This window comes from Prionailurus viverrinus, chromosome A1 (genome assembly GCF_022837055.1).
Source record: "Prionailurus viverrinus isolate Anna chromosome A1, UM_Priviv_1.0, whole genome shotgun sequence".
NCBI classification, from domain to species: Eukaryota; Metazoa; Chordata; class Mammalia; order Carnivora; family Felidae; genus Prionailurus; species Prionailurus viverrinus.
In genome coordinates this window covers 157,773,137-157,788,318 of record NC_062561.1, presented here as the reverse complement: position 1 = coordinate 157,788,318, position 15,182 = coordinate 157,773,137, and the positions used below count along the sequence as shown (strand labels likewise).

General features: G+C 37.0%; 1 protein-coding gene across 9 annotated transcripts in view; it reads left to right on the top strand.

The window, feature by feature from the left end:
• MCTP1 (multiple C2 and transmembrane domain containing 1) overlaps positions 1 to 15,182 on the top strand; it is a 531,315-nt gene that overhangs the window by 187,692 nt on the left and 328,441 nt on the right. Inside the window, exon 1 of one of the 9 annotated variants that reach the window (XM_047859263.1) lies at positions 6,892 to 7,098. The exons of the other annotated variants lie outside the window; for them this stretch is intronic. Within the exon in view, the coding sequence (XP_047715219.1) occupies positions 7,042 to 7,098 (57 nt within the window). The 5' untranslated portion in view covers positions 6,892 to 7,041. Of the gene's footprint in view, positions 1 to 6,891; positions 7,099 to 15,182 lie in introns of those variants that run through there. 9 annotated transcript variants of the gene reach the window in all.

Below are 15,182 nucleotides of genomic sequence, written 5' to 3'. Positions count from 1 at the left end.
AGTTTGTAAGCCCTGGAGGTTCACACTGATGTGAAGACTGGAGTATAAAGCTCATAGCTTCAGGGAAGTGGGACACCCTTCATCCATCCTCGGGAGATACCCGGTGCTGCTGGCTGCCCTTCTCTGTTTCTAGCTCGATAGTCTCTTCTTCCTCCTGGGTGACGAATATTAAGCACTCTCATCTTCTGTACTTTTTTGTAAGGCGATAGATATTATCTCCACCACGAGAAACACAATGTGAACATCTGTACTTACAAAGACACATTTGGATGCCTAAATAAAATGTGTTCACCAATGGATTTCTTTTAGAACAAGAGCATATTTTTAACTGCAGTGTTATAAATTATTAATAATCTGACACAGGCAGACATGCCATTTCTTATGATTCCTAAGATCGCTCAGCTTTTTTTTTTTAACTTTATCTCTCATGAATGAAGTAAATGTCATTATGTGATTGGATCACTGATTGTAAAGACGAAGTTGTTTCCCAAGGAAGCATTTTTTTTTCATGAGTAACTCAGCCTTTAATTCCTATTAATATTCTAAATAAATTAGGATTTATTTATGAGTGACCTGCTTGGGAAAATAGGAATAACAGTTCTAGGTCTTGCTATATCTCTCAGGTCCTACTACTTCAAATATGACCACTGTATATCTTTTTTTTATCTTTATTTATTTTTGAGAGAGAGAGAGAGAGACAGAGCTCAAGCAGGGGAGGGGCAGAGAGAGAGGGAGAGACAGAATCTGAAACAGGCTCCAGGCTCTGAGCTGTCAGCACAGAGCCCAATGTGGGGCTCGAACTCACTAACATTGAGATCATGACCTGAGCTGAAGTAGGACGCTTAACCGACTGAGTCACCGAGGCACCCCTTGACCACTTTATATCTTGAAACATCTTTGAGATACAGGATGGTAACATATTCTCTTCTCTCTGCTTCCATATCACCTTGTATGTATCTCTTACAATAACATTCACTTCATCTTATTTAAACTACTATTAAATAGGGGCACCTGCCTGGCTCAGTCAGTTGAGCATCTGACTCTTGATTTCAGTTCAGGTCATGATCCCAGAGTCATGGGATTGAGCCCCACTTTAAGGGTCAGCAGGGAGCCTACTTAAGAATCTCTCTCTTGAAGAATTTGCCACCCCCACTTGTGTTCTCTCTCTCTCACATAAAAAAAACTATTAAATAATGAATTACCATAGTTAATGGCACGTGTTTACTTCATCATCATCATACTTATAAGTTTTTTTCCCCTCAATTAGACTGTGTATTTCTCAGTTGTGTGGACTGCCCTTATTTATACTTTCTAACACAATAAGGCCAACAGCAGATGTCCTTTAAATGGTGAACTGAGGTGCTCATTAGGAGTTCTTCTAGGTTCCCCTTTTGATATGCAATATGACGTTATTGCTAGGAATGCTTCAGAAGTAATAACTGAGGAACACATAATATTCACCATTCTTCTGACTCAAGAAATATGGATAAATAATTGAAAAAAGTAAAGTTTTAAATTAAAATCAAATCCTAAGTCTAAAAGTAATAAATAGCAGGGGCACCTGGGTGGATTAGTTGGCTAAGTGTCTGACTCTTGATTTCGGTTCAGGTCATGATCTCACAGTTGTGGGATACATGCTGAGCATGGATCCTGCTTAAGATTTTCTCTTTCTCTCTCTCTCTCTCTCTCTCTCTCTCTCTCTCTCTCAATCTCTCTCTCTCTCTCTCTCTCTCTCTCTCTCTCTCTCTTCCTGTGTCCCCTGCTAGTACTCTCTTTATCTCTCTCAAAATAAACATTAAATAATAATAATAATAAATAGCAAAAGACATTATAAATAGTGATAAACCACACACTGAAGGGTGATATCTATAACTCATATAATTGACAAAGGAGTAGAACTGCAGTATATAAAGACCTATCAAAATTTAGTAAGGGAAAGCAAACAACCTGATAGGAAAAAGACCAATAATAATAAGATGCTCAGCTCAGGAATAATTAGGGAAACCCAAATTAAACATCAAGATTCTATATCAGTCACATGCCAAAAATATCAGTCTGGAATATCAATACTGTGGAGATTATTTACAAGAATATAGTGTAACAAAACTTCAAATACACCACCGGTTGAATTATAAATTAGTCCAATTATGTTGAGATGTGGTTTGGCAATATTTAGTCAAGACAGGGCATCACCATGTCAAGACAGGATCACATCCTGTGATCCTATTAATTCCATTTCTAGGTATTCATCTTTAAAGAAATTCTTGCCCATATACAAGAATTAGAATAGTTTAATAATAGCAATAAATTAAAAACAGCCTGTGTCCATCAACAGGAGAATGGGTACCTGAATTGGAATGGCACACAGCAGTTAAAAAGAATGAACTATGTAGAACTACAGGTAAATCCCAAGGAGAGAATATTAAGCACACACCCAAAAAAGTAAAGGATCTATTATATAATTTTGCAAAGCTTAAAACATGCAAATCAATATCTTATTTACAGATAAACACATATTTAATGAAAGACTAAAAAGTTGTATGGGAATGATAAAGATAACCCTGGAGAGTGTTTACCTTTGAAGAGAAAGGCAGGTAACAGGATAGGCAGGGGAACGTGGTGGCTTCAATTTTATCTGTAAAGTAGTATTTCTTCCAGGAAATCTCAAGTCAATTTGGTGGATTTTAAGTGGAAGCAAGGAGAATGGAAGGAGAAAGTTCAGTAGGCTCTGTAAGAGGTTTACGTTATTAGAATGATTGGGAGAATAAAATAGAGCAATACTCACTGCTTGGCAAACTTGGCAAACCATTTGTCAGCACCATGTATGTTCCAATTCTGGTTGGCTATCCTAAAAGTCAACAGGGCCCTGACTCCCGCCTCAGACTCAAAGCATCTTTAGCTGTATAATTTTTAAGGAGAGATAACTGTGGAAATTTAGGGGGAATACAAAATCATGGGGTGGTATGAACATAACTAAGATCATGTGAAGACTTTTTTAGGACTAGAGCAAGCTGGGGAAAAAAAAGGTTTAGGTTTTATGTTAATTAGAAAAGCAATTATACCCAATTCAGAGACCAGAGTTTTTTTCAGTGAGCTGATAATGAGCAAGTTTATTTACTCAGATTTAAGACAAACTAAATTAATATAGGACTTATGATTATAAACATTTGGCTGTTGATATGTTGACTGTTGAATAGATCCAAGCTGTATTTTTATGAGGTCAATAAAAGAGCTTTGGAAAAGACTAAGAGAAAAAAAAAAAATCAAAGCCCTTGGCCAATGTTAGAAGGTACATTGGAGGTTCTAATGTAGTTTAGTGTCTGTTCCTGTATCTTCTGTCCTGCCTTTGTCTCTATCTTAGCATATCCTTTAGCCAGACTGAAAAATGAGAGGACACATAAGTTTGGGCTGGTAAAGAATGGAGAGAGTGGGGCAGAGAAGAGCACTTTATTTTTGTTACCTTGTTTTAAAAATAAGAATAAAGAAGAGTAGTCCACTTAGACAGCAAATAATATAGCAAAATAGACATAAAAATATCAAATTATGATCTTATTTTTAAAAATACCATGTTCTTGGGACACCTGGATGGCTTAGTCAATTAAAAATCCAACTCTGGATTTCGGCTCAGGTCATGGTCTCACAGTTGTGAGATCGAGGCCCACATGGGTCTGTGCTGGGTGTGGAGCCTGCTTGGAATTCTCTCTCTCCCTCTGCCCCTCCCCTGCTCATGCTCTCTCTCTCAAAAAAAGTAACATTTTATCTTCAAAAAATAACATGTTCTTTTCAAATTACCTCAAGAATACATGAATTTATTTTTGTGAATTTATGAAATAGGTAATACACTGAGCAAGATTTATGAAATAGGTAATACGCTGAGCAAAATGATCAGATCTGTCTTTGTCCCCCATCATCCCCTATTTCAAACCTTCTTCCCAGATATAATGTCTTAGCCACAATTGGTGTGCAGTCCATCCAGGTTCTTTTCTATGAATTTGCATGTAAAAATTCATGTACCCATAACTGGGATAATGTTTATTTTTGCAACACGTCCTTTCCATTTAATACCTTTTAGGGAGTTTTGCATGGTGGCGCATGTAGAGAACCTAGTTATGTTTAACAGCTTCATACTATTCCTTAGTATGGTGAAGCCATTGTTTACTTAACCTTCTGCTCTTCATGGCCCAATGCAACATTTGCATTTTTTCGCTATTACAAACAATTCTGCAGTGAATATTCTAGTGTATCCATTGTAGCAGCAGGAGGCAGATGTGACTTAATGCATGGCCAGATGTAGGAACTACAGTAGCATCAGGAGTCTGCCTTTTACTTTTTTGCCTTTATTTTCTTGATTGGCTTCAGTTTTTAAACAACCTCACCTCATGTGGTAGCACATATGTCTGTCAGCAATTCTAGGCTTACGTTCTATAAACTTAAACTCTTTCACATTCTAAGCAAAAAATAGAATATTGGATCTCAGTGAACCAGCTTGGGTTACGTGATCATCCCTGAACTGATCACTGTAGCTCTGTAGACAGTATACACGGGTTAATCAGGCCTGCGTCACATGCCCACTTCTGGGGCCAGGTCACCATGACCCAAATACGGACTAAGAAGAAGGGATGGATGGGTGATTTGCAAAATAAAAATCAGAAGGATGATACCAGGAGGAGGCACATATAGCAGTCAGGCAAATATATCAATTTTTCCTGCAAATGTCTTATAGATAATATTTTATGTTTTTGTGAGTAGGAAGTGAATAGACATCCTAATGATATCCAGACTTATGTCATTAGGACCAAAGCTTTCCTGTAAGCATCTTTCCAAATTTTTGCTGGAATAATGAAACAAGTATGTTTTGATATTTACTATTGTATATGAAAATAAAGTATGTTATTGATTGAGGATCATTAACATTATGAAAAAGAAGTAATTTTTGCAATTCAGGAAAATGTTACCCAATGTATTTGCTAAAAGTTCAGTGATATGGTAGGTCATATCTTTTCTATGATAAATACCTTGTCTTAGAACACCTTTTGAAATATTCTATTATTTGCCAAACTATAGCCTAAACTCTATTTATTTATTTATTTATTTATTTATTTATTTATTTATTTATTTATTTATATTTAACAATGTTTATCAAATTCCACTCTGTGCTCAGCACCATGCCAGAGGCTGAGGATAATCTTGACTACAAGATCTCTGCCCTCAAGTTTCTTACATTATTGTTAGGGGCCGCAGACTATACATAAGTAAATGAATGAGTAAAGGAGAACTTTCCAGGCTGTGAGGCACTATGAAGGAAATAAAAAGGATCCTGATAAGGAAAGTAATTGGGGAAGGTCATGTCTGGTGAGGCGGTAAGGGAAGACCTCTCTGAAGAGAGAATGTTTGAACTGCAATCTGGGAATGAAGAATGAACCCCAAACTCTAGGTCTGTGCTGTCAGATGTAGTAGCCTCCACCCATTTGTGGCTATTGAGCACTCAGTTGTGGCGACTTTGAATCAAAATCCGCTATAAATGTAAAATGCATACCAGATATCCAAGATTAGTATAAAAATTATAAAATATATAATAATTTGTATGTTGAGTACATGTTGAAATTGAAATATTTTAGATATGTTAGAGTAAGCATTGTTAAAATTAATTTTACGTATTTCTCTTTACGTTTTTAATGTGACCACTAAGACTGTAAAATTATATATGCAGTTTACTTATGTGTCTTTTGAACAGTCCTGGTCTAGGTGGTTTCAATTTGCTATAAATGCCATGTGCTTTTTCATCGTTTCGTCCTTGGTCATGCCAGTGGCAACTGAATTTATGTAGTAGATTTCTCTCCAAGGATATAAGTGTGTAATATTCATTGACTGAGGTGTATAAATATAATAATTCAATGTGTGATCAAGCTTAATAAAGCTCAGAGTTAAGAGGTAGTGGGTGGTAGAGAAAGCACAGAAAATTGCCACATTTACTAAAGGAGTTGTGTCATTAGTCATGTTCCTTTAGAAATGCTCACAAAACAGATAAAGGAGGGCTCTGAGCTGGAGAGGTAGGCAGAGCAAACGGCACAAGGTAATGACAGCGTGGGACAGGATTTCTGTGGGAATGAGCGAGAGCAAACCACAAAGATCTATTTCCATTCTCTGCTTCGTGAAGGAGATTCTGTTGTGTTGTACAGAACTGCCACTTCTTGCACGTTAAAACAGAGTTTTCTTCTACACGTTGTTCTTTTTTGGGGGGGGGGGGGTCAGAGAGAGACAGAGCATGAACGGGGGAGGGGAGGGGCAGAGAGAGAGGGAGACACAGAATCGGAAACAGGCTCCAGGCTCCGAGCCATCAGCCCAGAGCCCGACGCGGGGCTCGAACTCACGGACCACGAGATCATGACCTGGCTGAAGTCGGACGCTTAACCGACTGCGCCACCCAGGCGCCCCCTCTACACATTGTTTTTGAACTGAGAGGAATGTTAGTGACTTTCGCGTGCCTCTCTCACGTCTCTGTCAGGGCAATGCTAGCAAGTTCACACACATTTAATAACATTACATTAATTCACTGCTGAGAGCAAGCAGAATAGTTTTCTTTGTGCTATATTGTTCTCATTTCCATTCGTGGCTTGTGCCACAGGGAAGAAATTAATCACTTAAAAAAATGCACGTTTATTTGACCTGGTGAGGGAGGGGGTGTTTGGGGGTGGGGGGAAAGGTTTACATTTTAGTTTGTAAACAGTTTGGGACCCCACATGTGATGATTGTTACGTAATCTAACAGTTTTGTGAGGGGGAAACTCTACCCTTACTGGTTTGAGAGGGAGTTGAGTCATATCCTGTGAATGTGAGGCAACAGTATTTAAGCATCACGGGTTCCTCTTACTTTCATTCTAAGTGGCTGCAGTTGAGAGCAGCAAGTGCTGTCTGCGAAGAGGCTGTTACCAGCCCTTGGAGGTGAACAGCCTCTCCTACAAGGATTCAGGAAAGAAAGCCAAGTCTGAATATGCAGTTCTCTCACTGGAATGAAAGATGTTTGGTCTATTTCTAATCAACTATGCTAGACACCTGCAAGCCGAAAAGTGCCTGCAATTTGCCATTTGTTTATAATAAGGTAAGCTCCACGTTTTGGTTTACTCATTGCCTCAGGACAGCCTGGAATTAACGTGGCAGTTTTCGTACATGGTTGTGCTTCAGAAAATGCCTTCTCACAGGTATTGAAGGTGGCATTTGAGTTGCTAACACAAGTAATTTTGAACTTACAGTTTAATCCATTTGTGAAATGCTTAATTTAAGAGATTGATATTTTCTTCATACTAGCTTTCTATGAAAAATGTAATACCTGAGAAGCAGAAACGCTGTAGTAGTTTTGTATCATTTTAGGTTTTTTTTTAAGGATTAAATAGTGCCAGGATCTTTTCCCTTTTGTCCCCCCTTTTTGCTACTTTATGATCTCCGTTAAAGATGAAATGTGCATAAAACTCACATGATTATGCTTGGATTTTACTCTAAATAACCATAGCTTGCCAGCTATATTTCTCCACTGCAATAAAAAGTGGTCTTAGTCATAGGAAGTTTAGGGTTGAAAAGTAATGAAAGTCTCTTTCCCTTTCTTATTTGGCTGTTTAAGTAAAAGGCCACCATATTCATAAACTTTGATTGATGTGTCAACTTTAAAACGTGTATGAGTGTATCACAAGCCCACTTCCTCAGTTGCTGTTGGAGACACTCATATATAAATCGTATGGATGGAAAAATCTGTGGATAGAAAAGTGAATGAGAGGTTTGTTCTTCAAATTATTTAAGCTTGCAGCTGAGAGGCTGGGGTGAAAGACAGGAATGTTGTCTTGGGTTTTTATTGATTGAAGAACCAACATCGAATCAGAGACTAACAGTGGTGTCTGGTGTCACATAACTTTGAACACTCATATTTAAGACCTTTGAATTCTTTTGAGACAGAAAAGGTTAATTTGATTTTGAGGGCTATAGCTGTGAATTTGTAAGTTATTAATGAATTGAGGGATTTTTTGTATGTTTAATGACAGTTGGCATTAGAATACTTTCTTCTTGATTATTGACCATTGTCATGCTTAGAGATTGTTTCATTTCTGTTCAAAATTATACCCAATACAAAATTGCTATATTCTAACTACACATGGAAATTACTTTTCATTAGGTATATATTGAATAATTCATGGTTTTTTGCAAAGGTCAGGGGGTCAATGAACTAATGGAAGGCATGTAGTTTTCCTCTTCTTTGAAGGGGAAATTCAAATTAGTTCAACTTCCAAACATATTTAATGGCAGTGTTCCAAATTGAGAAAATAAAAAAACTTTAAGGAAAATGACTTAGCACAATGAAAGCCTTTGGGGCCATGCATAGTGAAAAAGCACATATCCCAAAAGATTAGAATACAAAATGTTATAAGTAGAATATCCTGATATCGAATCTGTAGCAAACTCTTTTTTTTTCTGGCAGAAAGGGACCTATTCTGGTTAGTGACGAAATCTGCTTGACTATTTTCCCTTATACTATATGTGAATTACTAAATGTCAATAGAAAGAATAGCATATATCTACATCAAGACAAAAGCATGTATTATTACACTTTGCATAGTGTCCGATTCTTAAATATGGATTATAACGGCCATACAAGCTGTTGTTATGGATTAAAACTCAGACTGATAAAATGTTGTGAAATCAAGTTTTTACAGTATGCTCTGTTTCAAATATGGACTTAATTATTTATGACATTGCACAGCCAACTGGTAATTACCTGATTAGATTATCAAGGCATCTTGCTTCTCCTCCTTCGTTGCTGTGATCCCCATTCTTTGACTATATTCTTTACACTTCCAGAAGGGGTGTGGGTAAAGTGCAGGGAGAGAGAAGGAAAGAAAACAAATACACACACAGTGTAATTTTTCTGTGTCTCACCTTTCAAAATGGCTTTGATGAAGAAAGAGTTTAGATATAATAGCTAAAATGAGTCTTTAGATAACCTGTGGCTCTTAATTAGTCAGGAAATCCCTTGACCTCTGAGATGAGGAACAATTGGGAACTTGGTTTGGAAAACCTTTTTTTACCTTACAGGATTGTTTGCAAAGATGGAATAATTTCATATCTGTGTTGTATTTTATTAACTGTAAGGTGTTAGGCATATTTTTGAGAATTTTTTTGTCTTCCTATAGTAAAGGAGCTGATGAGATATCAAAGATACTCAGAATTCCACTCTGGATTTAGAATATTTCTTTTCAGTAATAAAAGTCTCCTTTTTCTTCTCTTTGTAAACTACTTTACTGGTTAATTTCCAACTTATATAAAAATATTTTGCAAGGATGAGCTCCAAAACTAAAAACCAAGAACCCAAATTTACCTAAGTCTTGGTGCTGTTTTAAAATTTCAAATATCTCCTGGAAACTCATCGTCACTTAAAAAGTATTTATCAAGTGGCAGCTAAACTTAATTTTCAACCTAGAAACAACATGATGTCTCTCAACTGGGGACTACATCAGCAGAAGCACACATTACATTTTTTCTTTGGTTTTAAAGATTTTTCTCTTAGGTGAGGCTTTGACAGGTTCAGGAAATTTTTTTATAGAGTATTCATTCTGACTCCTGGAAACTGAATCTTTCTGGATGGTGATTTAGATGCTGCTGTCTCTAGTGAATCCTTCTGGATATCAAATTCAGCACACTTGCTGGTAAAAATAAGTAGAGATAACTCCACCTATTTCTGAAAATCAGTTTTGAAGATCAAATGAAACTGTTGGCTGTGAGAGTCCTTGTAAATGCCATAGAGCTTACAAATACCACTATCACAAGGTAAGATATACAAAATTACGTTTTTGAGGCAAACTTGATGTCCTCTCACATATTCTCATTTCACAAAGAATGGAATTAAGATCCACAAGAGTTAAGAAAGGTGCCTCACTTTCCTTAAGCTAATACCTGAGTCAAGACCAAAATCTAGGTCTTTCTGTCTGCTCAATTAGCTAGAAATTGATCAGAAAGACTTTTTCTTGAGTTGCATGATTAGGGTTTAAAAATAAATAAATAATATTTTTTACATATTGATGAACATCTTTTTAGGAAGCTATATGCTTAGAGAATATTTTGTAGAAGACATATTGCCTTGTCTATAAGTTGTGTGGGCTGAAGATTCTCTGTTGGATCTAGTTTAATGGAGCATGAATTTTCGGAATGATTATCAAACTAAAACATCTGACTCTTGGAGTCTCTTAGCTTTTTCAAAAAGTGTCCAAGCTCTTACTATGGGAGATTGAATCATAAATGGAGGCATGCATAATGAATAGGGGTAGATCTGTAGCTTTTAAAATTGTAGGTAGTATGGTAGATTGTTTTGATATGTTTGTTGAAAGTGGTTAGCAAAAAGAGATTCTCCAAACGCTTATCATTAAAAAGAAATTGGGAAAATGTAAACAACCAGATAGACTTGCAACCATTTCTGTTAAAATCCATCTGGCTATTTCATATTTATGAAACTCTCTTCTTTATCAGGGACATGAGTTGGGAGAAACATGACTTTCCAAATTACAGAAGTTAAGGATGTGTATCTTACTATACCAATGAACATGATAGGTTTATAAAGAAAATTTTTCTTTAAAACCTCTTAAATTAAGAATAGAAGACAGAGGCAGGATGCTTGTGTGGCTCAGTTGGCTAAGCTTCTGACTCTTAATTTCAGCTCGGGTCATGATCTCACAGTTTGTGGGACAGAGCCCTGCCCTGCATTGGGCTCTGTGCTAACAGTGCCAAGCCTGCTTGGGTTTCTCCCTCTCTCTCTGCCTCTCTGCCCCCCCCACCCCCCCCCTCTCTCTCACTCTTTTCCCTCTCTCTCAAAATAAATAAATAAACATTTTTTAAAAATTAGAAGACAGATTAATTGAAAACTTTTTGTATGTTGGTAGTATTAATAAAGGTTATTTTTACTCCAAGGAGTCAAAACATGGTCACCACTTCATTTAATAAAATATGTAACTCTTATGAAAGGTATATGCTATCTGCATATCCTATACTCCAACTTACCGCTTCAGTAAGTAAGTGGAATTTATCATTATGCTATCTTATGAACAAATCTTAGCCCTGCATTGTAATAAAGTTCACTGCTTACTTTATCCCTAGAACTATATGAATCTGCTATATAACCTTTAGGAGATAAAGGAAAACAAGTGAGATGAAGACGTAAAAGTCTTTAAACACTTTGCTAAATAGAAATATAAGGTGATATTGGGCACTAGGAGTGTAGTGGGAGGAATCAGTACTTCCTTGTAATATTGACCCCTCCTGTGGCTTTGGAAGTAACAAGTCTTGTGATTTTGTTTTTCTGTCTGTGAAGCTTAGAAAACACATTAAAGCCAGACAGTTATCCCACATATCCTATAGGTACTTGGTAAATATTGACTAATGATCCTGTGAACATCAAAGTTGGGTGAAGCACTTTGAACTCATTTTGAAGAGTCTATCCATGTATCATTGGTATAAGTGCCAAGGTTTGTAAAAATATCCCCTTGAGAGAAACCCAAGGAAGAAAGCTTTGGAGATGGTTTGCTGGGTGTTGATTCCATATTAATATAGTGAAGATAATCAAATCAGTCACTTGGTCTTCCTTTGCTTGAGTCATTTCACTAGTAGGAGAGGATTAGTAATATTTATTCATGACAATTTACAGCATCCCCAAATGTAACGAATCAAGTTCTAAATCTCTCACTCCATAAATGTTTTTGTCCAAGATGAAAATAACAGTAATGCTAACACTGAAGTCAGCCTATATAATAGCTTTTTATGAACTATCTAAATTAATGTCTTAAAACCACCTTATAAAATTTGGGCACTATTAATATTCCCACTTTATAGATGGAGAAACTGAAGTATTTAGAAATTTAATGACTTATCCCTGACATCACACAAATAGTTATAGAATGACCAGAATTGAACCAAGGCAGTCAGGCTTCAGAGCCAGGGTACCTGAGTACATTTTATGCTGCCTCCAGTTCGAATCCCTTGATCCCAGTAATAGGAAGTGACTTAAAAAGTGCCACAGACAGGAAAAGAAATCTTTTTAATGTTAATGTATTCAATCATTTTGATGACTCCAACATTCTCATTCTTAGTGAAACCCAGGCCTTTATGAAGCAGAAATATACTAAAATTACTTGGAAATTCATGTAAGATGAAGCTAGTAACAATACAAAATGTGTCTGGAATGAGAAGACATAATAGAGAGTTCTCCTAGGTGATCATAGTCTTTGGCCAAATGAAAATTTTTCCACTTTTTTGAGGGGGTAGGGAGAGAAAGACAGCTTTCAATGTATACATAATCAACTTACACAGTCCCAGAAAAGCTTGTGGAAATTTTTGTGTTTAGAGGAAAGATTAATGTCATGTCGCCTTTTGTCTGGACACTCCGTAAACATTTCCTGATGAAAGGCATTATTTGGGGGAAGGAGCACATTGAATGAATGGTAGAAGGAGTTTAGGTCCATTGTGCAACTAGGGTACATTTTGATCTGCTTTCTCCAAAGACTGCACAAATTTTTCTTGAAATTCTTGAGTGGTTTTCAAACCTTCTTGTTTCTTCAGGTTTTGCAGACAAGGACTTCCTTCACAGTGTTGTGCACCCTTAGCACTACCTTGGTGACTAATACATAGTAGACTCTCAGTAAGGCTTCTCGGCAAGGTGGGTGGAAGGATGGATGGATGGATGGATGGATGGATGGATGGATGGTAGGGATAAACTGGCACATCTCCAGATCTGCTCTGAGCCATGACTCATGTATCTGAAACTGGATTTGGATCAGACTGTCACTGAGCATGTGGGAAAAGGGAATGAAGTATAAAGTATGAAAGAGTTTACCTCAGTTAATTTGATACTTTATCATATGATGGTTTTCAACATGGAACTGACATAGCCAACTGGTACATGCCTTTCACACTGTTTCATATTAGTTTCTTTAATTACACATACAAAGCATAATTGCTTTACTCTCTTGATTCAAAAGCTAAATGGGGGCGCCTGGGTGGCTAAGTTGGTTAACTGACTGACTTTGGCTCAGGTCATGATCTCGCAGTCCGAGTTCTAGCCCCATGTTGGGCTCTGTGCTGACAGCTCAGAGTCTGGAGCCTGCTTCAGATTCTGTGTCTCCCTCTTTCTATGCCCCTCCCCCACTCACACTCTGTGTCTCTCTCTCTCTCTCTAAGAATAAAGGTTAAAAAAATTTATGAAAAATGTATGCAAATATATACATATATAGCATATATGTTATACATATACAGAGACAGATTTAGATAAAATTAAATGATCAAAATAAATTTGAATACCTAAATTAATGGGAATTATCAAAGTTTGACTATTCTAGGATTTGTTGTGAAAAATAATCAAAATTGTTTCAGAAGAAACAATTCAGGCAGAGAATTGGAGAAAAAAAAGGAATTTTTAAAAATCATTTTTAAATGCTTATGTACAAAAATATATGTTTCTTTCAATCTCAGAAGAAAAGCTTTGTTTTTTCCACAAAATTTCATTAGAGAGCTCAAACCAAGAAGTCTGGGAACCAAGGGCACCTGGGTGGCTCAGTTGGTTAAGTATTGGACTTTAGCTCAGGTTTGTGGGTTTGAGGCCCCTGCCTGGCTCTGTGCTAACAGCTCAGAGTCTGGGGCCTGCTTCAGATTCTGTGTCTATCTCTCTCTCTGCCCCTCCCCTGCTTATACTCTGTCTCTCGCTCTCTCCCTCTCAAAAATAGATCAACATTAAAAAAATACAAGGAAGTCTGGGAGCTGAAATTTATTTAGTATCACTTTTTGAGATATGGTCAATTACTGAGAGATGGTTTTCAAAATAAGAATAGTGACTAAGGATAGGAAATACTGCCGATTTCCAGGGAAGGTAGTTATTGTTTCAAGTTTTTCAAGGGGGGGGGAAACACAAAAAACTTTCCTATAAAAACATGTGATCAAACGCAAAATATATCCAAGTTTTAGACAATGGGAGCAACTCTATTGGGAAAATTATACATTTGGCCTTGGCCCAAAGCAATAATTAAAAATGAAACACACACACACACAGAAAAAAATCCCAGTCAGCACAAAATCATTGGTTGGATTTTCTTTTTCCTGGTCCTAAACACAGCAAGTAGCATATGTTCACTGTTTGAGGATATTCTCTTCTTTGGTGTATAGGTTTCTTGTGTTATTTGAAATGCATATGATTCCTATGGCTCATTGTTTACTGTGGGTGATTTTCCTACCTTAGAAATAGGAGGCTCCAAGTAACAATCAGTTGAAAGTGTTACACTGGGTAACAGCAGACCTGCATTCTACACTGTACAGTCTGGGCCTCGTTTTAACATCCCTCAAATGAAGCATTCATCCTCTATCCCTCTCTTGTTTCCCAAAGACTAGGAATTAATTCTGGATAGGATTCCTCCCTCCCTCCCTCCCTCCCTCCCTCCCTCCCTCCCTTTCTTTCTTTCTTTCTTTCTTTCTTTCTTTCTTTCCTTCTTCTTTCTCTCTCTTTCTTTTCATTTTCAAATCAGTGGTTACTTTATTTTCAAATCAATTCTGAAACAATTAATTCCAAGTTTATCTAGCCAAAGCGGATGAAAAACTTCTGCTAAGTTCATGCCTAGAGTTTGAGAAATGTTCATGCTATAAATAGATATATGGATGGATGGTACATAAATGAATTAATGCCTCATGGCAAATGCATACTTTCTAAATGTGTAAATTGCCACAAAAAATACGCCGGACAAAAGGAGACTTTGTAGCTTTATTATCTCTCTTAAATATTTTTAATGTTTTCATTTATTTGAGAGAGAGAATGAGAGAATAAGAGAGTGAACAGGGGAGGAGCAGAGAGTGAGGGAGACACAGAATCCAAAGCAGGCTCCAGGCTCTGAGCTGTCAGCACAGAACCCAATGCTGGGCTCATACTCATGAAAAGGGAGATCATGACCTGTGCCAAAGTGTGATGCTTAACCAACTGAGACACCCAGGCACCCCTGCCTCTGTTAAGTATTTGATAAGTTACACTATATATGAATGTTCAAAAGTGTTTGAAAAGTACACTGCAATTCCAAAAGTATGCAGATTACTATCAGGAAGCCGCTAATGTCGACAGGAATATGACTTCTTATAGTTACTTTTAGGAGAAGTTATTGAAGTGATCATTGTTTCAAG